This window comes from Dryobates pubescens, chromosome 1, assembly GCF_014839835.1.
Source record: "Dryobates pubescens isolate bDryPub1 chromosome 1, bDryPub1.pri, whole genome shotgun sequence".
NCBI lineage: Eukaryota > Metazoa > Chordata > Aves > Piciformes > Picidae > Dryobates > Dryobates pubescens.
The window spans coordinates 1,578,976-1,605,897 of record NC_071612.1 but is presented as its reverse complement, the minus strand read 5'-3'; the positions used below and the strand labels follow the sequence as shown (position 1 = coordinate 1,605,897).

Here is a 26,922-nt window from a genome sequence, read left to right as displayed (position 1 = left end):
CTGCTGCTCTGCTGAGCCAGATCAATTTAGCTTGACTAAGCTTCTTCAGTGTTGCTCTTGAAGGCCTCCTGGGACAGGTGTCAGCTTACTGTTGCCTTGCTCCAGCTGGTCACCTTCCTACCTGGGTGATAGGGGTGTTTGGAGGAAGACCTAAAGGAGATGTGGGTGGCTGGCATCAGCCCATGGAAGCTCAGCCAGTCTGAGGTTGGTCCCATCTCAATCCTTGGAACTCTGAGATGGCCTGAAGTGGAGGACAGTGTGCTGGACTGTCCATTCTTATGTCAAAATAACAAAGTCTGGTGAGGCTGAAGAGGAAAGGATGAGGGTTTTGCAAGTGCTCACACACTGATAAGATGATTCCTTGACAGTAGATGTTTTCCATCCTGTTTGGCTGAAGCCACTTCTCTGGAGGAGGCCAAATCTACATGAACTGGGATCTCCACCTGCTTTTTCAATGCATTTCAAGCCTTTTTGGGGTGTTTGCTGCATAGTTTCCAAAGAACCCTGAGAGAAGCTCTCCTGAGGCTTCAAACCTGAGTGGAAATCCTTCTGCATTTCCTCAGACCATTTCCAGCTTTTTATCCACAGTGCTCAGGGCTGGGATTTGCTGTGGAAGACAGGCATGGACAGCTTTTCATCTTGATGGTTGCTCTGAAAGCAAGTGAAAGGAAAGCTTTCAGCCCTTCCCCAAAGCCATAAAGGAAAAGGGCTGAAGCATCTGCCATCCCCCCTAAGCTGAGATGCCATGAGTTCACAGCTGAGCTGTCACTTGCTTTGTTGGGTTTTGAGGTAGGTGCACCCACTGAGTCAGATACAGAGCATTCTGGGAAGCAGAGTGTTGGGGAAATGGATACTGGAAGCATGATGGTCAGCACCAGGGCACAGGAAGTGTCATTCTGTTACAGCTGATGATGAGGGGTCTGCTTGCCAGCCTTGAGGGAATGGAGAGTTCTAGGGAAGGGCTGAGGGGGTTTGCACAGCAAGTTGAAAAGACCTTTTGCTGCTCTTAACAAAAAGTGAACATGTTGTACTCTGACCCTGCCCCCCACTGCCTTCCACTTGGGAAGGTGGACACTGAGAATCACAGAATGGTTTCAGTTGGAAATGGCCTCTAAGATCATTGAGTCCAACCATGGTGATGCTCACCTGGCTGCTCCAAGTGTCTCAGAATTCCAACAACCTACCCAGCCCCCAGACCATCACTTTTCTTCAGGTGGAAAAATGGTGCTTGAGTTCTCTCTCACCCTTTTCAATCCTCTTCCTTAGAGCATGAGCTGATGTTTCACCATTGCATCACACATGGGATCTGAGACACAGTGGTTTGGGTTGGAAGGGACCTTCAACATCGTCCAGTGCCAGCCCCCTGCCATGGGCAGGGACAGCTCCCACCAGCACAGCTTGCTCAAGGCCTCATCCAGCCTGGCCTTGAACACCTCCAGGGAGAAAACAGCCACAGCCTCCCTGGGCAGCCTGTTCCAGTGTCTCCTCACCCTCACTGCAAAGAATTCCTTCCTAAAATTTATACTCCTCAATATGGTCCAGTAGTAAATCTGCTTTTATTTAACACCTCCCCAGGTCACCTTGGAGTGAGAGGTCTCACCCCAGGGTTGGCACCACTAAGGGGCATGGAGATGTTTTCAGTAAGGTCCATGAGAAACAGCTGAGAAGAGGCCAGATGCTGCTTTTCACCTTGAAATCACTGCCCTGTGTTTTGAGGGTTTGGTGGCAAGCCAGCTGGAAACCACACACCCCCTGCCCACCTCCTTCTAGTTGAGCAGACATCTATGGGCACCTTGATAGAGCAGACCCTGGTGGCACCAACCTCTGCACTCTGGCACTGTGCAAAGTGAAGCACAGTAGCTACAGTAATTCTTTGCTGGTTTAACCCCATGACTGTTGAAGTATTTGGAGCTTCTATTCCTGCCTGAAAGATTGCTGAAGGCTTTGCTTATTGGGAATGCTCCATCTGAGCATTGCCCAGGGCAGTAGCTTTTGCTTGCAGATGAGTTTGTGGGGTTGGTTCTAACATGTTGATCTATTTATAAGAGCTGTCTGTGCTCTGGTGGGAAGGCACAGGAATTTGCTAGCTATGATATGTCTTTTTTGTCTCCTTTAAGATAGAAAGATCAAACTAATTTCATGCTGATTGTTCATCTGTGCTGGCTTTCAGCCCCAAGATGTACACCCGTGTTTGATCTAATTCGGGGTCATGGTATCAGCCTGGGAATCGGAGAGTGGTTGGGGCTGGAAGGGATTTGGGGCTTGTAGACTCATGAAATGGTTTGGGTTGGAAGGGACCTTTAAAAGTCATCTAGTCCAGCTTCCCTGAAGAACAAGGACGCTTGCACTGGGAATCCAAAGTCCTGAGTGTTATCTCGTTGCAGGCATGTCCACTTGCCCTGCCAGCTTCAGCCTCCCCTGGAAGGAAGGTCCTTAATTTCCCCTGCAGGCCAACACACACCATTTCCCTCACTGCTCTTGGCTGCTTAAGGGAGAAATGTTCTGCTCTGAAGCAAGTTGTGCAAGCAGTGTCTGCAATTAGAACAATGTGCCCAGACTCCCTAATGACTTGGCCACGGCGCGTCCAGTGTGCAGCCTACAGGCACCAAGGGTGCACAAAGTGGGGGGGGAAGGGGGGCTGTGCAGGAACTCCCTGTTCTCCTGCAAGAAATGAGGTCCTTCCTGTTAACTTCAGATCCTGCTTCAATTTTGACCAAGAGAGGAATGGTTTGCATGCTTGTGAGGTTTCCAAGAGTGGTGACAATGCAAGGAAGCTGCGTACCAAAGGCCGTGTGAATGAGCCAGGAGGAAAGTCCATTAGCAGGAGGACGGAGGAGGCTTCTTCCTGGCCAAGGAGCCCCTGCCCAGGCAGTGGGGTGGGGGAAGTGCCTCGCTCCTTCCTGGGAAGCAGAGGCTCTCCCCATTTCCAACTTGTGCATCTTGAGTCCTTCCTCTCCCTACCTGCAGCAGGCATTAGGTTAAAACCCCACGGTCGCTCTCCCAGCCTGTGCCTGATGTGTCTGTCTGGTCGGTGTGCCCCCTGGGCAGAGGTGGGCAGTCAGTGGCCAGCTGCTGTGGTGTTGCTGTACTGTCAGAGTCTTCCTTAGTGTCTGTGGCTGGGAAGTTCAATCACTCTGCCCACGAGGAAGCAGGCAGCTCCCTTTGAGTGTGTAGCTCTCTGTTGTGTGTCTGAGCTCTGCTAGATCCGAGCTGCTCATCTTCATTCTCAATCTGAGAAGCTGTCACCCTTCAGCCTCTTATTTCATTGCTCATGTTTGCTGCTCTGGCTTTTATCTCAAGACAAATGTGCTGATGGATCAGAAGCCACCAGAAGCATGGGTTGGTTTGGTGTGTGTTGTTTTCAAAGCCAACATGGTAAGGCTGCTGTGACATGCAGCACTGCCTTCCTCTCCCGCCCTCCCTGCTGGTGCAAGCAGGCTGCCCCAGAGTGCGTTTCTGCCCCTGCAAGGCTGCAGCTCTGCATCGCTTGTGCCTCCTGCCTCGGTGCAGAGTTACTTCGGGACGTTCAAAGGGCGCCTGCTCCATTTTCACTCTGGGGTCGGGAGGGTGTAAACACTAATTGGGGCTGTAATTAGTTGGTGCTGATTCAGCTGGAGTGGAGAGTGCTTTGCCTAGCTCCTTTCCCCGAAGTGCTGACCGCTGGGTTGCTGTTGGGGCGAAGGGTCCCTGGCGGGTGACTAATTTCTCTGCATTTTACTTTCAAGCAGCTGCCGCAGCCTCCCGAAACGGAAAGCCCTGTAGAGGTGTGTGTCACCCACCTATATTTGTCCAGCAGGCAAATATTGGTGGCTCTTTGGAGTAGTTGAAGTGTCTTGTTGGTTCAAACCCACCCACCTCCCCCCACCCTTGTGGAATGTGTTGTTCCTGCGTGGTGCTAGATGCTGACAAGCACAGCGGTTTCTCGAAGTGGTTTCATCCACTCCGACACCAGGCTGGGGATGTGGGAACAGCCTGGAAAAGCAGGCCCAGAGAAGTGTGCCTGGAGAAAGGAAGCCAAAAGACAAGTGTTGGAAGCAGGTCCAGTTAGTGCAGGCCTTGGCAGCTGCTCCCCTTTAGCTTTGAAGAGAGGCAGTGCTCGGGAGGTCTCCTCTCAAATCCCCCTGCACTGGCCAAATGAGACTGCACTTCTCTGCCTCCTGATGCACAGCTGGGCTCTCCCTTCACCCCACTGCAAAGCTTTGGTATGGAAATGGAGGTGCCAGAACAAGTTAGTGGAATCCTAGAGTGCCTCAGGTTGGAAGGGACCTTGGAGATCATCTACTCCAATCTCCCTGCTGTGGGCTGGGGCAGCTCTCAACAGGACTCAGCTGCTCCAGGCCTCTCAGGGCTGCTCAAGCCCACAGCAGCTAGATGTCCCTTTTAAAATCATAGCTTGGTTTGGGTTGGATGTGACCTTAAAGGTGATCCAAGCCCAACACCCTGCCATGGGAACCTTCCACCAGACCAAGCTGCTCAAAGTCCCAACCAACCTGGCTGTGAATAGAACTAGGAATGGGGTACCCACCAAGACTGGGTGGGCACCACATCCTCAAGGTTACCCCCTCTGCAGGGGATGGGGTATGTAGGCACCTTTCCTTCATGGGCTAGCCCAGCAGCAGCTCACATGAGGCAGATTCTTTGCCAAAATGAAGATCTAAGAACTTCTGGACCTTCAAATTGTTTTCAGCTGAGTGGGACATCCAGGGGTGGCCCTGGGAGGTGGTACAGCTGGGTGCTGTAGCAGGGCAAACCCAGCTGAAACCACACAAATCCAGGACAGTGTTGGTGTTCTGAGCTACAGAGATCTGAGCTGGAGAAACTCCAGTCTCTGGTAGTGTAGACCTTGTGTTTGTGAGCTGTTGGGGGTTTTGTGTGTGTGGAGTAGTGTTTCCATGTAACCTGAAAGTCTGAGTGGTCACAGAATGACTTTGAGATGTTTGGGAGATGGCTCTTGGTTTAAGATGTTTGGAGTGGCTGTTCCTAAATGTCTTCAGGAGGCTTTAAAGCAGCAGCACCTCAGTGTACAAAGTGGAAGATCCACTCCTGAAGACTTGCTTCCTGTAGATGATACCTGAAATCAACAAGATTTGATTTGGAAATGGGCATGTGCCAAGGGCCTTTGAGTCAGTCACTGGAGCCCATGGCACTGGAAGGGGCAATCCCCCAGGCTTTGTCAGAGGCCCTCCAGTCTCAAAAGAGCTTCGTTGACCACGGTCAGATGCCTTGAAGCACCTGCAGCTGCTGCAGGGGTGGCTGGGGTGTCAGTGTGTGTCTGTGTACGTGTCAGCATGGGCATGCATGGTGGGAGCTCTCAGCTCCTGTGCCTTCCCTCAGACAGATCTGTCTCCCCTGAAGTCCGTGGGAGCGTGTGGGCACACGTGCATGCCGGGGGGGCTGCCCAGCCGGCTGGGGAGGTGCTGCCAGGGCTCCTGCAGGGCAGGTGTTCCTCTCAGAGAGCTTGTCACTTGGTCGTCCTCATCCTCCCCCGTGCCTTCCAGTTGTGACCTCCCTTAATATTGTCCATCAGTGCCAAGATGTTAGTGTCTCTGTAGTGTTGTTCTGCCTTACAATGAAATCTCTGCAGCAGGAGCTTGATCAAAGTCTACCCCAGAGGCAACTGGAGGATCATAGAAGGGTATGTACAGCAGTCAAGCATGTTCAGCACTAATCCTCTGCCTTTTCCTTTTACACAGTGAAGTCATGTGGGAAACTTCTGTGGGCAATGGCTTGCTGTTGGTCTCTTGGAACATCTGAAATGATCACCACCCTTCCCCAATGGGGTGCTGGGGCACCTCCTCCTGGATTGAGTGGGGCATCTGAAATGATCACCACCCTTCCCAAATGGGGTGCTGGGGCACCTCCTCCTGGATTGAGTGGGACATCTGGAATGATCACCACCCTTCCCAAATGGGGTGCTGGGGCACCTCCTCCTGGATTGAGTGGGGCATCTGAAATGATCACCACCCTTCCCAAATGGGGTGCTGGGGCACCTCCTCCTGGATTGAGTGGGACATCTGGAATGATCAGCCATGCTCCCCAGGTTGGGTGCTGGAGCACCTCCACTTGGATTGAGTGGAAGGGGCAAGGGCTTGGCTGCTCCCAAGTAAACCTCAGGTCCCGGTCTGGTCTGGTGACCCTTTCCAAGCACTCCCCTTGGGTGGTGAACACACAATTATGAAGGGAGGCTAAGCAGAGCCTGTGGAGTTTGTCTGCTTTGGGCTCACCTCCTTCAGCACAAGCCAAGCTGCAGCATCAACAGTGATGCTGCATTTCTCCATTGCTCAGGCTCTGGTAGCTGGGAACAGAAAAGCAGCAACTTAGAAGCCGCTTCAGTCTTGCACATTATCAGAGAGTCTCAGTTTCAGAGCTTCTCACAGGGTAGTGATGCCCCTTGAGCAGAGTTGTGTGCTGCATCTGCTCGCCTGGGACGTGCACACCAGTTCTGTCTGCTCCTCTGAGTTTACCTTGCTGGTGGATGCAGATGAACCCAAAATCTGTTGGGTTTGTTGGGTGTTACTTTATTCCCCCCTCTGCAGCATATTTGATTTTTCTCCTTGCCACCAAACATCTGATATTTGTTTGCATACTGTACCCATCAGAGTGGTGTACAACAGCAACAGGATGGTTAAAGAACTGGTCTGGAGCCAAGCATTGCAGCTGAATTAATTATAACATTGCTTAAATACCACTTTACTTTTTTTTTTCCCCCCTTCTCCTTTCCTCCTCACATTCCTCAGCTAACACAGTGAATCAGTTTATAGGAAACTAAGTTTTCCTTCCTGGTTAGAACTGGAAGTGTTGGTGAAGGTGGAGTGCCAAAGCTCCAGAGCCACGGATCAGAACACTCCCAGACTAGAAACAGCAAGTGTTCAATGTTGTCATCCCACTGCTGTTTTCTGGTTGCTAGCCCTCTTTGGGATACACAGCTCCTCCAGGCAGCCAGAGGTCTGTCCTCAGAGCAGCAGCTCCCAGTCTCTCTGCTCACCCCGATGATTTTGACCATGGACTACAAGGTGCTTTCAGCTCCACAGTGGACCAGAAGGAAAGTCTAGGGGAAGCTCCAGGAGCTGTAGGTATCCTTCTGAACTGAGGAGGAGGTGGAGTTCAGCAGTTCCTGCTGTTGGATGTGTGTTGCTGGCCTTGTAGAAGTGCTGAACAGCACTGGGTTTACAAGCCAGTCCCTGTGACAGCTGCCAGTCAGTGGGAGAGAATCACAGAACAGAACCACAGACTGGTTTGGATGGGAGAGGACCTTTAAAGGTCTTCCAGACCATCCTCTCCTGCAGTCAGCAGGGACAACCCCTACTAGAGCAGGTGATTCAGTGCCCCAGAGAACCTGACCTGCAGTGGTTCCAGGGATGAGCATTTCCCACCTCTCTGGACAGCCTGGGCCAGGTTCTCTCCACCTTCCATGTAGAACATTTCTTCCCTCTCTATAGTGTGAGGGAGGCAAGAGGTGATGGGAGAACCCCATTGTAACTTGCTTTTTTGGCCTGGGGCTCGTGGCTATCAAGCTGCCTTTCTAATCTACACCTGTAGAAGGAAGATGCAAAGGGGTTGGTGGTTTTTTTTTGCCTGGCTTGGCCTTGTTCTGTCATGCAGCCCTCCTTAGCTGCCAGACTGAGCAGCACGGTGGCTGAATCACCACCACATCGTGTACTAAACACTGGTGTCACTGCCACTCAGAGCAGCTCCTCTGGGAGAAGACTTTGCTAAGCTTTTGAGTTGAGTCTCCTGCCTCTCCTACGTGTTCAGCACTCGGTCCAGGTGGTGATGGGAAGCGTATGCCCCTTGGGGAAGTGCTCATCAGCTGCTGCTGCTGCTTCCAGAGCAGCCTGCCTTGCCTCTTTCTTTTGTTCCTGTTGTTGGGGACCTTAGGAAGCAGCTGCTTGGAAAGCTCTCTTTATTTTACATCTCATCTCCCTGCTGCATGCCCCTGGCTCCCTCTGACTCCATAGAATGCAGCTCCTGTGCTGCAGCTTCCACACCAACAATCTGTAGGGACAGGTTTGCATCCACTCAGTTCTGACAAGAAGCATCGGTGGGAGCCCTGATGTTAAACCAGCCCTGTGATCCCTGACCAGCTGCAGGCCTTCTCCATTTGGAAGTGCTCTCTGAAATGTGGTAGAGAACTGTTCCTTTCCTGGCAGGATTTTGTCCTTCTAGCACATTGGGATGCAAGGATTTGCTCTGAGCTCCCTCTCATGCCAGCTTCCTATGAGAAGCAGCGTGGCCGTGGTGGTGCTGGAGACTGGTATGAGGCAATTAATGCACTTTTGTGGCGTTCCATTTCCCTTGTTTGTGTCTTAAAGACCTTTGGTGAAAGTTTAAAAGGTCCAGGCTTCCCTTGCATGACAGCTAATACAGGAAACCTCCTAACTGGTGCCATGTGGATGCCATGGGCAGAGTAATTCAATTGGAAATACAGCTGGAAATCAGCATCAGGCTCTTGTTTCTCCAGTGGAGAGCAGCTTGGGTTGACAGTGGAGAGCAGCAAGATTGCTTTGGGTGATTCTGATTTTTAATATGTCATTATTCTTGGGCAGAGTGATGTCTTTTATCCTCAGCATTACTATTACTTTGGGGGTTGTGTGTTTGGCTCCCTGGGAGACCCCTTTCTGCCCCCCACTGCCTCCTGGTCACCTCAGCACGCTGCCGTTGGGAGCTCCCATTTAACATCACCCCCGGTTTTCTTTCTGCCAAAACACTTTGTTCAGAGGGACAGCAACAAAGGTGTTAATGCCCCGGTGGAGCCTGCGTGCCTGGGCGGTGGGAATCCCCGTAAGGGTGGGAGCAGCTGCCCTGCTCCCGGGAGGTGGCCGCCGGCAGCGGCACATGCGCGGCAGGGCCGCGCTGGGGGCTCCCCAGCTGGGTGTCTGGGGGTCATCTGAGGACCTGTGTCCTGCGGTGTCTGCAGGCTCATGTGCTGGGATGCTGACTGCTGGCGTGAGCGGCAGCTGCCGGCAGGGCTGTTGGGAACAAAGGGCTGGGATGCGGCGGGGAGCTCTCGGGTTTCCGCTCCCTCGGCGGCTGGCGGCGGAGCGCAGCGGCTGCCGGTGGAGGGGAGGGAAGAGCAGAGCCTGTAGCACTGAGCAGGCAGAATAGGATAGGGGTGGGAAGGTGGATTGCTCCCTCCCCACACCGTTCCTAATGGTGCTTTGTCTTTAATCCTCTTCCTCGTTTTGTGTTGGTGCTGTGCAGATGCAGCTTTCATAGACCCACAGGAGGGGGTGGGAGGAACCTTAAAGCTCATCCAGTTCCAACCCCCTGGCCTGGGCAGGGACACCTTCCCCCAGCCCAGGTTGCTCGAGGCCTCATCGAACATTTCCAGGCAGGGGGCATCCACAACCTCCCTGGGCAACCTGTTGCAGTGTCTCCCCACCCTCACTGCCAAGGATTTCTTCCTAATCCCCAGTCTCAATCTCCCCTCTTCTTTTTAACACTTTTTACATTTTAGGCCAAGACAAATAGATCTTAATTAAAACCCCCAGCCTCTTTGAGACTAAACCCTGTCTACATTTGCACACAAACTGAACTGTAGCTGTTCCTGAGACCCAGAATCTTATTAGAGCTCTGTGAGGACCCCCCTGGGTGTCCCGTTCTGCCCAAGCACACATCAGTGGGGGGCTCTCCACATCTCCAGGGCTTCGCTTCCCCCTCCCTCGTTCCAAGCAGACAGGTAACAGCAACCCCCTTGCTACTCAGTGTTAGTGATGTGTTTCTTGCTGAAGCTCACATCCTGATTTCATTCTCCTCTTTGAACCAAGGGTGAGGCACTCAGGCAAGTCTTGGTCAACCGTTATTACGGCAACGTGCGCCCGGCGGGACGGAGGGAGAGCCTCACCACCTTCGGCAATGGCCCCTTGGCTGCTGGAGGAGCCAGCAAAGCTGGGGCAGGAGGTAGGATGTGCCCCTGCTCATCTATGCTTTGTGTCACCTCCCCTGCCAGATGCTGTCTGCCTGACAACCTGGTCTCTTACAGGTGGAGCAGGGCTTTTCCCACCACCCTGTCCCACTGTTCTGTCCTCCGAAACGCTCTCCCCTGGATGAGGACAACTCCTGCTTGCATGTTGCTCCTGGCTGTAGATACTCCCAGTGTGTTTCAGCTCTCCTTGAGGGACTCCACTCTAGGCTGAGAGCAGTTTTGCTGTCCTGACTCTAAACCCTTTAGTCAACTGCTTTTTTTCCCTCATGTGGATGAGAGCAGTGCTCTTCTGGGTGCTTTGAAACCGAGCAGGCAGAGCTGGTTGTTCTTTCCAGAGGCTGTCCTGAGCTGGCTGGAGTTGAGTGACTCTGCTTTCAGGGGACATCATTTTGAGAACCTGATTGACTTCAATATCTGCAGTAATAGTTGGGAAACAGGGGGGGGGAAAGGATGGCAGGTTATTGACCATGTCTGCAACAAGCCATATCTGAGGGTTTGTTGTGTTCCAGAGAGGTTGGGGAGTAGAATGAGCAAAAACCTGAAGTCCAAGTGCAGTGTATTGAATTTGAAACCATTCCTAAAGCAGTCATGTCCAGCACCTTTGTCAAAACCCAGTTCAGCTGGGTTCTGCCTCTTCAGAGCAAAGCTAGTGTGGGGTGATCCTGTTGAAGGCAGACCTGATCAGAAACCAACACCCTCAAGACCCCACTTTCCCTCTCTCTTTTGCCAAGCTGATGTCTCTTTCATTAGTCCTTGTGCTGTGCTGCCTGCTGCCATATTCCTTCTGCTTTCTAGAGCATTCTGCTTCAGTTCTTCCTGCCTCTTCCACAAACCCTTGGTTGCTTCTCTTGCTTGGTCTGTTCCTCCATGGTGTTCACCAGTCTCTTAATTCCACAAAGCGTGGCCTCGGCTTTGCTGCCCTCTGGATCTTGTCTCTTCTCTGTCCCCTCTCTGGTCCTGCAGAACCTTTGCCTCTTTTTGTGTCCCTGAGTCCTTGCTGTTTCCAGAATCCTCTTCCAATCACACAACACTCCAGGCTGGAAGGGAACCTCCACAAAGATCCATCTGGCCCAGCCTTTCATGGCAAAGGAGCCATGAATGAGGTCATCTAACAGCCTGCCTCACTGTGTCTTGAAAATCTCAAGTGATGGAGGCACTGCCATCCCCCAGCCTTCTTTCCACTTTCAGCTGCTGCTGAAGGCAGCAGTGGCAGTGACCATTCCCCACTGCCAGCTCAAGCTGTCCTCCCCCAGGACACCACCTCCTGTAGGCTTCCACATCTTAAAGCCACGTTAAGGTGCCCACCTTACAACGTGCCCAAGATGTGCTCCAAGCTACAGCCTCACTGTTCCTCACTGTTCCTGAGCATCTGCACATCATCCAGGCTAGGCTGATAATTTAAACCAGAAGAGAGGTGCCCTCCTCAGAGGGTGGTGAGGTTGGAATCTCAGCCTGTTTCTCATCATCCCCTTTCTAGGAGGCAGCTCCGGATCGAGTTCGATGAGCCGAGGTGAGATGAGCTTGGCAGATGTCCAGTGTCACCTGGATAAAGAAGGTGCATCCAACCTGGTCATAGATCTCATCATGAATGCCACCAGTGACAGAGTCTTCCATGAGAGCATCCTGCTAGCCATTGCCCTTCTGGAAGGTGGCAACACCACAATACAGGTAGGGGAATGGAAAACTTCAAGCTCCTGGCTGAAAACATGTCGGGAAGGGAAATGTTGTTGTGAAATCCAGGAAGCTTGAGGAGGTGGGAGGGGAAATGACTAAATGGTCTTTGACCTGTAATTAAGGAAAACATCAGTGTCTGCCATGCAAAAGTGAGCTCATGAAATGTTTGCTGGGCACTGGGTAATTGAGCTGCTTCCCAGGGCAGGATAGAGGAATGTATAACAAAACAGCTTTGTGGTGTGAGCTATGGGACTGCTCCTGTGAGCAAGGTTGAGCAACTGCAACGTGCCCAGGGACTGGACTTGGATTTCAGACTGGGATTCAAACCAGCAGTTAACTCCAGACCTCTGCTGTTGTCCTGAAAGTAAAGTTTACTGAATAGAAAACCTTGTTAGGGCAAACCAAGCATGGAAAAAAGGCTTCTTCAGCATCTCGTATCTTTTGGCTTTGCACATCTGTTTGCAGACAGCCTGGTTCTGTCCTGGGCAGTGGCTGTTGTGTGTAGCTGATCCAGAGAGTGTTGTCCCTTTCCTGTCCTCACTGAAGTGTTTTGTGGCTGAACACACAAATTGGTGACTCAGTGGAGAAGGCTGGGCTTGCAGGGTGTTCCTTTCCCTAGGAGAAGTGGTAGACCCAAATGTTGGGAGATGGCCACAGATTTAGGCTTAGGAGGTGATGCTGCAGCCTAGAATCCTACAGTCCTGGAATGGCTCAGGTTGGAAGGGACCTTAGAGATTGTCTGCTCCAACCTCTCTGCCATGGGCTGGGACACCTCAACGAGGCTGCTCAGGAGCACTGAAGGACTCCAAACACCTTAGCATTTTCAGAAGAGCTTTGGCAAAGAGTTCAGAGAATCTTACACATGGGGCCCACTGCTCCCAGGATGGGTGATGTGATGGAAAAGCAGCCTGCTAGTGGAAACAGATTGGATCCCCCAGGAAGGGTCTGGCTGAACCCCCAGCAGAGGTGTGCAGAAGAGCAGCTCTGTCTCCTGGGCAGCAGTGCATAGAATCGTTAAAGCTGGGAAAGACCTCTAAGATCATCAGCTTCAACCTCCTACCCAACACCTCCCTGACCACTAGACATGGTGAGATCTGTCTAGTGTGAGGGTGAGTCCTGACTATGTGATCATTATGGATAAATGAAAGGTTGCACCAGGTGATCCTTGGGATCCCTTCCAACCTGGAGTTCTGTGCTAAGCCATGCACTAGATCTGCAGCAGCACCTCTTGTGTTCCTTTGAGAGGAGAGGGAACATTTTGGGGCTTCTCCACACTCTTTACAATCAGTACACCACCACCCCCCTTTCTTTTTTACCCTGTGGATATGCTCTGGAGTGAAACTCCTTTGCAAAAGACCAAGTGGGAGTTGAGTGTTGACAATCCCATCTCACCTTAAACTGCAAGGACAGGATTAACATTCCTTGGGGAGACTCACTCCTTTCAATCTCCTGCTCCTCTCCAATGGAAAGGATGCTGAGCTTTCATCTCCCCAGCTCTCAGGGAGCCTCAGGTAACCTCAGACTGTCAGGCTGGAAGGGAGAACAAATTCTGCAGCAGCCTGATGTGGAGAGTTCCTTTGCTTGTGCTAATGGCCTGAGGAGAGGCACTGCCTGCTGGTGCCAGGCGCTGCTGGGAGAGGATTCTTTAGCTCAGCTGGCCAGAACAAACAGGGAAATAAATCTGAGATCCATCTCCAAAGACATCTGTTTCATCCAAAAGGGAGCTGTTTGACCAAAAAGAGAGAAAGGAGTGTGGTGGGGACTGAGCTGTTGGCACAGGATGCTACTGGGGTGACGCTTTCCCATCCGTGCCATATGGCCCTGCCAGCTTCTGCTCTCCACTCTTGCCCTTCTAGATGTTACTTCCACAAACCAGAGCATTCCCCATCCTTTCCCACTCAGGAACAACTGCTTGGTGGTTGTCTTTACCTTCAGGGAACCCTCTGTGCAGCCAGCAGTGACTGGGGGGGTGTGTGGACCTGCTGCTGATGCAGCAGCGAAGGGCTGGGAGGGGGCTCTGGTGTAGGCTGCTCTGAGTCCAGAATGTTTTAGAACCAAATGACTTGGGATGCCTACAGCTAATGCTGGGAACTCAGAGGGCCTGGGCACACCCAGCAGCTCTCACTCATGCATGCAGAGTGCTGAGGAGACTTCACTGAGTGTATCTTGTGGAGCAGCTGTGATGTAGATGTTCTGTGCTGCAGCAATCCAGTGGCCTGCCAGCAGGAAGGAAGTTTGTCAGTGCAGAGAACTTCCCTTCAACTGTAGCAGATACACAGAACCCCAGAATGGTTTGGGTTGGAAAAGAGCTCCAGGATGCAGTCCAACCCCACCATGGTCATCAAACCATGGCCCTGGGTGCCATGGCCACAGGTTTCTTGCATGCCTCCAGGGATGAGGACTCCACCACCTCCCTGGGCAGCCTGTGCTGATCCCTGACCACTCTTGCAGCGAAGAAATTGTTCCTCATCTCCAACCTAACCCACCCCTGGCACAATTTCCTCTTGTCCTACCACCTCACACAAGGGGGAAGAGCCCAACCCTCACCTCACTCCAGCCTCCTTTCAGGGAGCTGCAGAGAGCAATGAGGTCTTCCCTCAGCCTCCTCTCCTCCACACTGAACACCCCCAGCTCCCTCAGCTGCTTCTCCCCAGCCCTGTTCTGCAGACCCTGCCCCAGCTTTGCCCTTAATTGTTTCTCTCTACAGAGCTTCTTGACAAGGCAGCTGGAGGGATGGGGACAGGTTGTGTAAAAAAGCTTTTTGGCAGGAAAGCCAAAAGAAAAATGTCATCCCTGCTTGACCAGGTTTTCACAGGGGGAATGCTTTGGGCCCCAAGTGAAGCAGGAGGCTTGGACTGGACTGGCACCCAGGAGCTTGCAGGTGATGGCTGTAACATGGTCAATAAAGGGAGCTGCCAGGTAACCCTCTGCAGCCTCATTGGAAGAGTAGATCCCTGTGGTGTTTGGGGAGGAATGACTGGAATAGGGGTTGCTGTTCCAGGAGATGTGTGCAGGGCCAACACTCAGCCTAGGCAAAGTAGGTGGTTGCCAAGTGGAGCAGAAAAGCAAATCCAGAAATGTTCCTGACAGTAACTGGCAGGAGGGATTCTGATTGTGTTGTGAAGAGAACTTGTGTAGGGGAGAAGCAGAGCAAGGGAAAATCCTCCCAGTTTGGCTTAGGAAATCTATCAGGAGAGCTGGGGAGGGACTTTTGACAAGGGCTGGAAGTGCCAGGATGGGAGACAATGGCTTTGAGCTGGGAGAGGGGAGACTGAGACTGGAGAGGAGGAAGAAGTTCTTGAGAGTGAGGGTGGGGAGACTCTGGCACAGGTTGCCCAGGGAGGCTGTGGCTGCCTCCTCCCTGGAGGTTTTCAAGGCCAGGCTGGATGAGGCTTTGAGCAACCTGGGCTGGTGGGAGGTGTCCCTGCCCATGGCAGGGGGTTGGGACTGGGTGAGCTTTAAGGTTATTTCCCACCCAAACTGTTGTATGAAGGAGGCTGAGCTGGTGGTGGGTGGCACACTGGGTCTCACACTGCTGTGTTTTGCTGGAGGGTGCACATGGATGTGAGAAGTTGACTGTTCTGTGAGAAGGACAGAGGGCTTTCTATCTGGGCATGAGGAGAAACAGCTGAAAAAACAAACTGGAACCCAGGAGGTTGCAGCTGAGCAGGAGGAGAAAGTTGTTTGTTGTGAGGGTGCTGGAGGCCTGGAGCAGGCTGCCCAGAGAGGTTGTGGAGTCTCCTGGTGTGGAGAGCTTCCAACCCCCCCTGGGCACTGTGCTGCTGGGCAAGCTGCTGTGGGTGCCTGCTGGAGCAGAGGGGGTGGCCTGGATGATCTCCAGAGCTCCCTCCCAACCCCTCCGTGCTGTGACTCTGTGTTTGCGCTCGGGGAGCTGTCTGGATGGAAACTTGTCTGGGTTCAGTTCTTTGGAATTCTCTCAGAAGCAGTGTCAGGTGCTTTGGTGCCAGTGATGGTGGTGAAAGCCTGGTGGCCATGCCCAGTGAGCTTGTTGCTGCTGCTCAGCAGGAGCTGTGGCTGTCAGTGGGCAGCCTGCCCTCCTTGCTGAGGGAGGCAGGAGCCGAGGTGGAACCGCAGGGTCAGCACCGGGCACCAACTGAACTTGAGAGAGGCTGCAGCTGAGCGAGCTGAGGATTACATAAACCCCCTCAGTCCTTTATGTAACCTCAGCATCCTCCTGCAGGCAGGGCTGGCATCAGCACTTCTGCACCCAGCAGCCCTGGGGGGGTGCCCACCAGCTTCCCCTCCGGAGCGAGGGGCGAGCGTGCCCTGGTCCGGGCAGCTGCTGGCTGGCACGTGGCACCCGTGCCCAGGGCTGCTGGCTGGGGTGAGCAGTGCCAGAGCTTGCTGGGCAGGTGCTGCTGCTGGGCAGGCTGCACGAGGAGCCCACGTCCTCAGGAGAGGTGGGAGCTGGGTGCTGCAGCACAGTGAGTTCTGCTCTGAAAGCAACCTTGGCAAGTGAATGACAGGGGAGGGAATTGCTGAGGACTTCTCCTGCACTGCTCAGCTCTCATCTGCTAAGCAAGGCCTGGCTGTGCCCCTTGCTCTGCCTCACTTCCCTGCACTTTTGGGTTTCCTTGGTCTGTGGATGTTGGTGGCAGGTCAAGTCCCTTACATAACTGCCTCTCCATGGAGACTTTGGCCTGCTGGGTTCATTAGGGATCTTCTCCCAAGCCAGGGTGCTTGATGAGTTCCCCCCAGGCACAGCATGGTGCTTGCAGCCTGGGAAGGGGCAAGGAGGTTGATGGCTTCAGTGTTAGGTGGTTCTTTAAGGAGCACCCTTGAAGTAAGGTGAAGCGTGACCACTTGGTGCCTTCTTCCCTCCTTCATCCACACTTCTTCCCCAGGTGGGCTGCAGACACAAAGGATGAGGTGATGTGAGGCAGCACTCAAAGAGAAGGTGATTATTGATCAGGGAAGAAGTGGGAGTTGTTCCTGGCCAGAAGGCATCTGCACAGAGTTTCTGCTTCTGCACAGGGCATCTGCTCTTCATCCCTCCACCTGAGCATGAGATAAAGACCAGGGGCCACCACTACTCAAGATTCACAGATTGCACCAGGTTGAAAGGGACCCACAGGGTCAACCCACCCCATCCTGTGATCCTGTGACTTACAGGATTGTATAGAATTATACAGAATTAACCAGGTTGGAAAAGACCTTTGGGATCATCAAGTCCAACCCTGCACCATCTAACCAACTAAGCCATGGCACCAAGTGCCTCATCCAGTTCTTATTTTAAGCACTTGCAGTGATGGTGACTCCACCACCTCCCTGGGCAGCCCATCCCAATGGCCAGTCTCTCATCCTGTGAAAGAATTTGTGCCTTCTTGCCACTTAGAACATGGGCAGCAGTCAGAGGGATCTGTGAGCACACCACCACAGGTGGTGGGAAGTGCTTCAGAGGCAAGGGGATCTCTGGGACACTAAGCTGTTGTCAAGAGACCTTGAGAACTTTTGGCTGTGGGTGAAACAAGTCTCTTGAAACTTCTTCCCTTTGCTTGTAGCAGGCAGCATTCTTTGCTCAGGAACCCGGTGAAACCCAGCAAGCTGTTGGCATGTGTTGGGTGCTCACCTCTGTCTTTCACCATCTAACAAGGGTTTACCAGGTTAAAACACCCCATATTTAGCATCATTCTATCTGCATGATGAGCTTGTCCCTTCAGAAGGTGACATTAAAAGGAGTAAATGCACTAAGGCCCAGTATCACCCATCCCCTCCAGCTGTGGGCACTGGTCTTGTCCTGGGGGAAAGCCCTCTCCAGGATGAACCTTGCTTCAAGCCCAGAGCCACCTTCGTGCCACGGCTACCTTCAAAGCAAGGTGCTGAGCCTGCACTGGTAGTGAAACTGATGCTGAGGAAACCCATCTCACAGTGCTCTGTTGATCCACAGCATGTGAGCAGACTTGAGAAGGCCAAGGAGGGACTTTCTGCAAGGGTTTGTAGTGCTGGGGCAGGAGGAAATGAAGCTTGAGGAGGGCAGAATTAGGCTGGAGAAGAGGAAGAAATTCTTGAGAGTGAGGGAGGGGAAACACTGGAACAGGTTGCCCAGGGAGGCTGTGGCTGCCTCCCTTTGTGCCTCCTTTCCAACCCAAACCATTCTGTGGCAGAGATCATTTCATTTTTCTGGGGGCAATAAGATGCATTAGGTGAGGTCAAGAACAGGGTGGATGAGGTGAGACTGCAGTGGTACCAGGAAGTGTTTCCACTTGAGCTGTAGCTCATAGTACTCTTTGAAGCCTCTTTGTGCCATCAGTTTTCTTCTGTCATGGCATCTTGGAGTCTTTTTGCCCAAAGGAAGACTTCATGCTTCAATTTTCATAGAACCATGGAATGGGTTGGGTTGGAAGGGACCTTAAAGATCACCCAGCTCCAACCCCCTGCCATGGGCAGGGACACCTCCCACCAGCCCAGGCTGCTCGAGGTCTCATCCAGCCTGGTCCTGAATGCCTCCAAGGAGGGGACATCCACAACCTTCCTGTTCCAGTGTCTCCTCACCATCAAGAATGTCTCCACAGTAAGGGGGTTTTGGGATGCCTGTCTGTGTGATGGAGTGGACAAAAAGGAGAAGGGCTTCTCCATCAGGGTTCAGCTGCTGCTGTCCTCCAGCCTTGGGAGCTGGTTGGTGGGTGCCACAAAACCTCTCTTGTGGGGATCCTTTCAAGCCCTTTCTGGGTATGTTCCTGTGTGACCTCTGCTAGAGCCTACGGCCCTGCTCTGGCAGGGGGTCGGACTGGGAGGTCTCCTGAGGTCCCTTCCAAGCCCTGCCATCCTGTGAGCCTCTTGGCGTTCCGGTGTCATCCTGAGCCCGTAAAGAAGCAGGGATGCAAGCCATTGATTCCTCCTCCTCCTTCAGGGCATCCAGGTCCAAGCTGATCTTTTCAGATGATCCCTAGCAGGACTGAAGTCCTCCAGGAGCAGGCAGAGGCAAGCCAGGCAGAGAAAAACAAGGTCATGCTGCCTTTTTTTTTTCTTTTTGGTAAGCACAGGAATCAACAAAGCCATGTTATATAACTTCTATTTATATCCCACTTGCTCACTAGCTGCAGGCACACACGAGGAGCTGAGAAGGGAATTTAATGAGCTCTCAGGGCTTGCTCACCTTCCAGAGCCGGGTAGGAGCCAGCTTGTTTTTGAAGTGCGTCAGCAAATGAAACCGGTGGTGGGTGGGTGGTTTGGGTAGGTGGATGGACTTGTTGCTATGGTTTTGCTTTAATTCCTCTGTCTCTCAAGAAGATCTTACACCCTTTTTTTTTTTTTTTTTCAATATTTTTTTTTTCCTCTCCCCCCTGTCTCTTTTGGGGAGTCTGCAGACTTCCTTGTTTCTCACACCTACACAGGGCTGGCCGGCTGGGTGAGGAAGTGGGATTGATGCTCCTGCCACGCAGGAGGCTCACACACATCCAGGAGGAGCTCAAATCAGGCTCCCTGCTGAAAGCAGGTCAGGCCCCCGAGTCTCCCACGCCTCACAGGCCATCTGCTCCCTTCTGGGGGGGATTGTAACCCCCAAACCCAACACTCACATCTCTGTCGTTCCCCACTAGGAGCTTTCGGCTCCAGGTGAGTGTCCTGTGTCCCTTCCCTCTCCTGTGTCTCTTTGCTGACCCAGGAGTTTTGTGCTGGCTCTGGTAGGGCACAAGAGGACCATAGCTCTGTGAGGTCTGTTCTTGCTTTCCTCTGTGTGAAATGAGTTCAAATTAAATGAGGGGTTTAGCTTTTGAGAGGGGATCCTCTCAGTGCCGGTCGCTGTCTGAAGGCTGAGAGTCGAGAGGATGGGGACAGAGTCTTGTCAGTGGTGCCCAGCCGCAGGGCATCTGGAGGGCCCAGTTCTGGGCTTCCCAGCTCAAGAGAGACAGGGAACTCCTGGAGAGAGTCCAGAGGAGGCTACAAAGCTGCTGAGGGGCCTGGAGCAGCTCTGGGAGCAGCAAAGGCTGAGAGCCCTGGGGCTGAGAGCCTGCAGAGGAGCAGCCCCAGAGGGCAGCTGAGCAATGCTCAGCAAGAGCTGAAGGAGCTGTGGGGGGCAAGAGGCTGGGGCCAGGCTCTGCTCAGTGGTGCCCAGGGACAGCACAAGGGGCAAGGAGCACAAACTGGAACCCAGGAGGTTCCATCTGAGCAGGAGGAGAAAGTTGTTTGTTGTGAGGGTGCTGGAGGCCTGGAGCAGGCTGCCCAGAGAGGTTGTGGAGTCTCCTGGTGTGGAGAGCTTCCAATGCCAGCAAGCTGCTGTGGGTGCCCTGCTGGAGCAGGGGCTTGGCCTGGATGATCTCCAGAGGTCCCTTCCAACCCCACCATGCTGGGATTCTGTGCAGGAGCACATGTAGGATGTGAGGGCTCTTCCCAGCGTGAGGGGTGTTACTCTAATTCTACTGCTGCTCCCATCTAAAGGTGGTTGTGGACAGCAGGGGTTGACAAGGGGCATTGGAATCATGTCCCAAGGGAAGCAGTGGAGTCCCCTTCATTTAACAGTTTGAAGACTCAGCCTGCCAGGGTGCTGGGCCAGCTCACTTCATCTGCACCATCACTGAGAAAGGTTGGAGCAGATGATCCTTGGGGTCCCTTCCAGCCTGGCGTGCTGTGGTTACGTGAAACATTCCCTGTGAGGTGGGATAGAATCTGGAGCCTTCCCTGCTGCTGCAGCTGTGTGGATGCCCATGGCAGGGAGTCTTATATGTGGCAAATAGTGGTGGGAAGCCCCCAGCCCTCCTGCTTTTGGGACAAAGTTGATTTTTACAGCTTGCAAAGAGAAGAGGCAATTGAGGTGCTCTGGCAGATTCTCCTCATGGGCTGCTTTCAAACTGTGAAGTATGTTCAGCAGGAAAGATTTCAGCTGCCATTTCCTTAAGCTATGCAAGACTAATGATACCCATCACTCACACCCCCCAGTGATGGATCTGCAGGCAGCCAGGACGGAGGAAAGGCTTGGAGAGGAAAAGCAAGGGATTGGTGATACTTGAAATAAATAAACGAGGCTGGGGAGGGGGAGCGGGGAGAGAGAGAGAGAGAGAAGGCAAAGTCAGGTTTGAATTCTCTGCAGTGGAAGCCCTTGTGAAGGGTTGGCATTTGTGCTGAATCCTGTGCTTGTGTGAGCAGAGAAGTTCTCCTTCAACTGTGGCTGCTGTGGAGCAGCCCAGGCAGGAGCAGCAGTCCGGGGGTGGCAAAGTCTTTCCGCAAACATGAAGTAGCACAGGAGTTTTGCATTAGCTGATGCTGGCAGCCTCTCTGGGTAGCCCAAGCAAGTTAACATCCCTGTAATAATTTCTCTCCACTGTTGGAATAAAATGTCCTGAGCTGGAGCCAGAGAGCTGATCTTGGATCTGGAGGGACTTTCCTCTCCGTGCTCTCCCTGCTTAGCTGGGTCCCGTGGGGTATTTTCACTGGCAGCGGGGAGACGACAGCAGTTTTGCTTTCGTTTGGCAGGGAGGTGTTTGCTGGGGCTCTGCTTGCCCTGATTTATTAGTAAGCAAATATTTGTCTCTCTGGGGAATTCTTTGGGATGTGCTGGGATGGTCTGGCAGGGCTTTGGGCGGCTGTGGTCTGGGGGAAGGGCTCTGAGTTACAGAGGGTGTGGTGCAGCGAAGGCTCCGTCCTCGGCGGGGTGACTGCAGGCTCTGTTTGGGTTCTGCAGCCAAATGCTTTGCCTCAAATCAGGTCACCCTGCTTGCAGGAGGAAGCATCTTGAGCAGATGCATCTTAAACCCAAGGCTTGCTAAGAGGTTTGAGTGTTGTTTCTGACAACAGGATTGTTCAGGCCAGCCTGTAATTAGGGAGTCTGGGGCAGGAAGCCAAGCTGCTCGCTGCAGGACAATCCAGCAGTTGCTTGGGCTTTTTCTCGGTCTGCAAAGCAGCTGTGACTGCAGGGCAGCCAGCACTCTGCTCAGGTGGCCAAGAAGGCCAGTGGCATCCTGGCTTGGATCAGGAATGGCCAGCAGGTCTAAGGATGTGATTGTCCCCCTGCACTCCGCACAGGCAAAGCCACACCTCAAATCCTGGGTTCAGTTTTGGGCCTCTCGCTCCAAGAAGGACACTGAGGGGTTAGAGAGTGTCCAGAGAAGGGCAATGAAACTGCTGAAGGGTCTGGAGAACAGGGTTGGTGAGGAGCAGCTGAGGGAACAGGGGTTGCTCACCTTGAAGAGGCTAAGGGGAGACCTTGCTGCTCCCTACAGCTCCCTGAGAGGAGGCTGCAGTGAGGTGGGGGTTGGTCTCTTCTCCAGAGGAACAAGTGATAGGAGAAGAGGCAACAGCCTGAAATTGTGCTAGGGGAGGTTTAGGTTGGAGATCAGGAATAATTTCTGTGCTGCAATAGTCAGGCATTGGCACAGGCTGCCCAGGGAGGTGGAGTCCCCATCCATGGAGGAGTGCAAGAAACCTGTGGCCATGGCACCTGGGGCCATGGTTTGATGGCCACAGTGGGGCTGGGCTGCTGGTTGCAGTCAACCCTAGAAGTCTTTTCCAACCCAAACAATTCTGTGGTTCTATCATCCCCCTCCCCAGAACTGCTTGGCCATGAACTGAGCTTCTCTTCCCCTCCTTGTTGGGATGGTCTGTGTTTGATGTCAAAAGTCTTAGAAGGGAAGGCAGGAAGGGAGAAGTGATGTGGCAATGGTAGGAGACATCCCCATTTTTTTGCTGATTTCTCTGTTTTCAAATGTGATTCTACAACCCAGATTGTTAATGATCTGCAATATTTAAGAACATGCCAAAAAAGAAGTAGTAAGCAGCACAGAAAATGATACCAATCCTGACTAAAATGCCAGCAAGCAAAAATAGGCTTTTCAGTTTAGCAGAAAGAGGTAGGTAAACATTTCACAGTGTGTGTAAATAATCTGAAGGGGAGAGGCTACCAAGTTCCTGGGAATTAAGCACAGAAGAGGAACAAACTGCAAGTTAGTGACATAAAAAGGAGCTTAATCAGGTTTCTAACAGTCAGTAACTACTGGAACAGGCCACAGGGTTCAGCTCCAATGCCTTCCAAGGCAAGCTAGGATGCTCTTCTCAAGGATGCAGGAGTTAAACACAGCTCTGGGCTCAGTTAATGAGGGAGAGCCAAGGGCTGGTGGGGCTCAAGCGTGGGCCAAGCTGGAGCTCATCCATGTCCTGCAGCTTAAAGTTGGCCTTCATTTATTTCCTGGGCTAGCCACATGGATTCAGAGAATGAGTTGCCACGGGCAGGGACCCCTCCCAACAGCCCAGCTTGCTCAAGGCCTCATCCAGCCTGGCCTTCAACACCTCCAGGGAAGGGACATCCACAGTGTCCCTGGGCAGCCTGTGCCAGTGGCTCCCCACCCTCACTCTCAAGAATTTCTTCCTCATCTCCAGTCTCAGTCTTCCCTCTTCAAGCTTCAATCCATTGCCCCTTGTCCCACCACTCCAAGCCCTTGTGAGAAGTGCCTCCCCAGCTGCCCTGTAGGGCCATGTGGTTGCCTGCAGTGGGTTTCTAGGAGGTCTCAAGTCCCAGCTTGCTGGTGGCTGACCCCACAGGGTCTGTGATTGAGAGAGTTGGGGCTCTTCAGTCTGGAGAAGAGAAGGCTCTGAGGAGGCCTTCTTGTGGCCTTCCAGTGTCTGAAGGGGGCTCCAAGAAAGCTGGGGAGGGACTTCTGAGGGTGTCAGGGAGTGATAGGACTGGGGAGAATGGATCAAAACTAGAAATGGGTAGATTGAGATTGGATATTAGGAAGAAGTTCTTCCCCATGAGGGTGGGGAGAGACTGGAACAGGGGAAGCCTCATGCCTGGAGGTTTGTGCAGCCAGGCTGGATGTGCCTGTAGCAACCTGATCTGGTGTGAGGTGTCCCTGCCCATGGCAAGGGGGTTGGAACTGGCTGATCCTTGAGGTCCCTTCCAACCCTGCCAACTCTCTGATTCTGTGTGGGAGATGAGGAGCCAGCCTGGTCTGCTTTACCTGATGCACAGTGAGGGCAACTCTTTAGCTAGAAAACAGTGGCTTTGGGGTTTGCATTTGTGCTCCCCAAGGGCTGGCTGGTGTCCAATGCTCCTGTGCCAGTGGTCCCTTTGAAAGAAGTGTCCCTCAAAACCACCTGTGAGGGTAGAGGTTTGCTGCCCTTTGCACTCTTGCTGGTGGCTGCATGGTGTCTGTGTGCAGCAGCCTCAGCTGGCCACTCTCTTTCCACTTTCAGAGGCGGATTTGATCCACTTTGTGCTTGGAGGCTCTGCCCATAAATACATGCTTTTAGGATCCCTGTCAAAGTTACCTGCTGGAGCACATCTTGCAAGATCACACCTCTTAAAATACAGCCTCTTTGCTAGTTGGCATGTGGTTGATTCATATGTGTGAAGGTGTTAGGCTCCCTGACCTCAAGTGAAACAATCATCTGGTGACAGCCCTGGAACGCACGCACAGCACAAACGAGAGAAGCCCTTACTGGAAACCTCCCTTTCTTCTGGGGGTTTGCTTGTGTTTTTTTCTTCTCTGAAGTGCAGTGGAAAAGTCAGTTGAGAAGCTTTGAAAAGCCAACAGAAATCCAGCCTGTCAGCAAATAACTGCTGCGTGCATTCAAAGTGTGGGGCATGAGAAAAAGCTGCTCCTTCGCCGCCGCTTTGTCACAGGGAAAGTCCTCCTGAATAAGCTGCTGAGATGTGCAACCAGGTTGCTCTCCTGACCAGCAAAGTGGTGTCTTTGTCCAGAAAACAGTTGCCCTTTCTAGAGCTTGATGGTTTGTAGAATCACAGAACTGCTTGGGTTGGAAAAGTCCTCTGAGACCATCCAGTCCAGCCCTCAACCCAACGCTGCCGTGGCCACAGGCCTCTTGCACATCTGCAGGGGTGAAAACTCCACCACCTCCCTGGGCAGCCTGTTCCAACCCCTGACCCCTCTTGCAGCAAAGAAATTGTTCCTAATCTCCAACCTAACCCTCCCCTGGCAGAATTTGAGGCCACTTCTTGTTCACAGGAGATGAATCAGCATCCCTGGAGGTGTTCAATAAATGTGTGGCCCTGGCACCTGGGGACGTGGTTTAATGGCCGTGGTGGCCTTGGGTTGATGGTGGGACTCAATGCTAGAGGTCTCTTCCAACCCAAACAACTCTCTGGTTCTATCTCATGAGCTTCTTGAGACAGGAGTGGTCCTCTTCAGCCTGTAACCGAAGACGCGACGTCATGAGCGTTTCAAAGTCATTGTGACTGCAGCTGCTGGGGGCTGATCAAAGCAGGCGCAGCAGAGAGGGCCTGGTGTGCTCCTCCTGGCAGGAAGGCAGCCAGGAGTGATTGCTGTTCCTGCTTTCATTCCTTTATTCCATTTCTTTTGTCTGCCATTCCATAAATCAGGCTTCATTCCTATTCATGGTGGAGAGCCGTTGGATCGTGAGCTGCTGCAGAACGCTGACTGATTTCAGAATGCTCCGCAGAAGGTGACCCACTTAGGAGTTCACCCTTCAGCCCTGCTGAAGCTCAGGGCCTGATTTATGTAACAACATCTTGGTTTCATCAGGCGCTGTCTGATCGCTCACTCTGGTGGCTGCCTTCTGACCTGGCCGTGATTTGTATTCTCCTCGGTCCGTGGGAGGAACTCTCTGTCTCTGAGCACATGTGGGCAGGAGGACATCCATAAACCTTCCCAGGAGGACTCAGTGCCTTGAGTTCTGCCAGCTCAAGAGATGTTGGAGTAGGAATCAAGTCTCAGACAGGGCAGTGGAAACTCAGCACAAACTGTCCCTCCTTGCATTGCCCTATTTGTGCCTTGTGTGGACTCCAGGGAGACCTCAGAGCAGCCTTCCAGGACCTGAAGGGGCTCCAGGAAAGCTGGGCAGGGACTTGGGACAGGGCTGGGAGTGCCAGGATGAGAGACAATGGCTTTGAGCTGGGAGAGGGGAGATGGAGACTAGAGAGGAGAAGAAATTCTTGAGGATGAGGGTGGGGAGAGCCTGGCACAGACTGCCCAGGGAGGTTGTGGCTGTCCCCTCCCTGGAGCTGTTCAAGGCCAGGCTGGATGAGGCCTTGAGCAGCCTGGCCTGGGGGAGGTGTCCCTGCCCATGGCAGGGGGTTGGGACTGGATGATCTTCATGGTCCCTTCCAACCCAACCCCTTCTATGAATCTCTAACTGTGATTAGTGTTGATGGTTGCCTGTCATGAGTCCTCTGCCCTCTGATCTGAGGGCAGGAGAGCAGGACAGTTTTTCCTCCATATTTTGCTCATACCTTTTTCTTTCTGAATGGAGAATCAAAGTACAACTAATTCCACCACCCTTACTTCACTTCTTTGGGCTTGCCATTGGCACAGGCTGCCCAGGGACGTGGTGGGGTCCCCATCCCTGGAGATGTTCCAGCAAGGTGTGGCCATGGCACTTGGGGCCATGGTTTGATGGCCATGGTGCATTGGGTTGCTGGTTGGTCTGGATGTTCTTAGATGGCTTTTCCAACCCAAACAATGCTCTGATGTTGTGATTCTAATTCTGTTGTTGAGAGAGAAGTCTGCTGCCCAGTGCATCAGGGCTGCAGTCTTGTATCTCAGTCACCTCCAAGCTGCATTTGGAAGCTGTCAGTAGCTGAGGTGCTTGGGCTTCCCTCACCGTCAAACGCAAGCTTCCATTGCTCTGGGTTTTGCTGTCCTGAAAGCTGGTTAACCTCCCAGTCCTTCAGGGTGTCACACAGAGAGGTGGAATAACCTCCATTCCATCCTGGGTGTGCAGATGGTTGCATGGTTTGAGGCACAGCCGCTCTTCCTTCCTTCTCTTGCAGCATTCCTTCTTCTGCCGCCTGACGGAGGACAAGAAATCAGAGAAGTTCTTCAAGGTCTTTTATGATCGGATGAAAGTGGCACAGCAGGAGATCAAGGCCACTGTCACTGTCAATACCAGTGACTTAGGGAATAAAAAGAAAGATGAGGACTCGGACAGAGATGCACCAAGCAGGAAGAAAGGTAATCCCTGGGGGTGCTGCTGCTGAAGTGACTCAAAGGGGTCGCGTGCTGGGCTCCGACCTTGTGTCGAGCGATGCAGTAATGCTCTGATCTCTGATCCCACAGAGCAAAGCTCAGAGGTCAGTGGTGCCCTGGCTCAGGATTTGGAGAGCTTCATCCCTCCTTCATCCATTTGTGAGGTTGTGCTATTGAAAGGATGAGAAAAGTCTTTCTGAGACGAGACTCTGCCGCCTTGTCTCTCGTGACAAGCTGCCCAAACCCGAGCACTGACCACGGGCTCAGTGTCTTCTCTGGCAATAAGTGGAAAAATCCCAGTTTTCCTCTCTAGCAGGTCCTCTGTGGTAACTCCTGGTAGTGCTAGATGTGTGTGCCCTAACCAATTAATCCCAGAGTGGAATAACTTTACTGTGGCTCGCTTAAAAGGTGTGAAGAGTGACGTGA

The 26,922-nt window shown here is 52.8% G+C and overlaps 1 protein-coding gene across 1 annotated transcript in view; it reads left to right on the top strand.

Annotated features, from left to right (window-relative positions):
• ITPR1 (inositol 1,4,5-trisphosphate receptor type 1) overlaps positions 1-26,922 on the top strand; it is a 185,935-nt gene that overhangs the window by 104,198 nt on the left and 54,815 nt on the right. Inside the window, 5 exon segments of the mRNA XM_054179973.1 lie at positions 3,729-3,764; positions 5,585-5,635; positions 9,768-9,900; positions 11,403-11,593; positions 26,301-26,481. Of these exon segments, the coding sequence (XP_054035948.1) occupies positions 3,729-3,764; positions 5,585-5,635; positions 9,768-9,900; positions 11,403-11,593; positions 26,301-26,481 (592 nt within the window).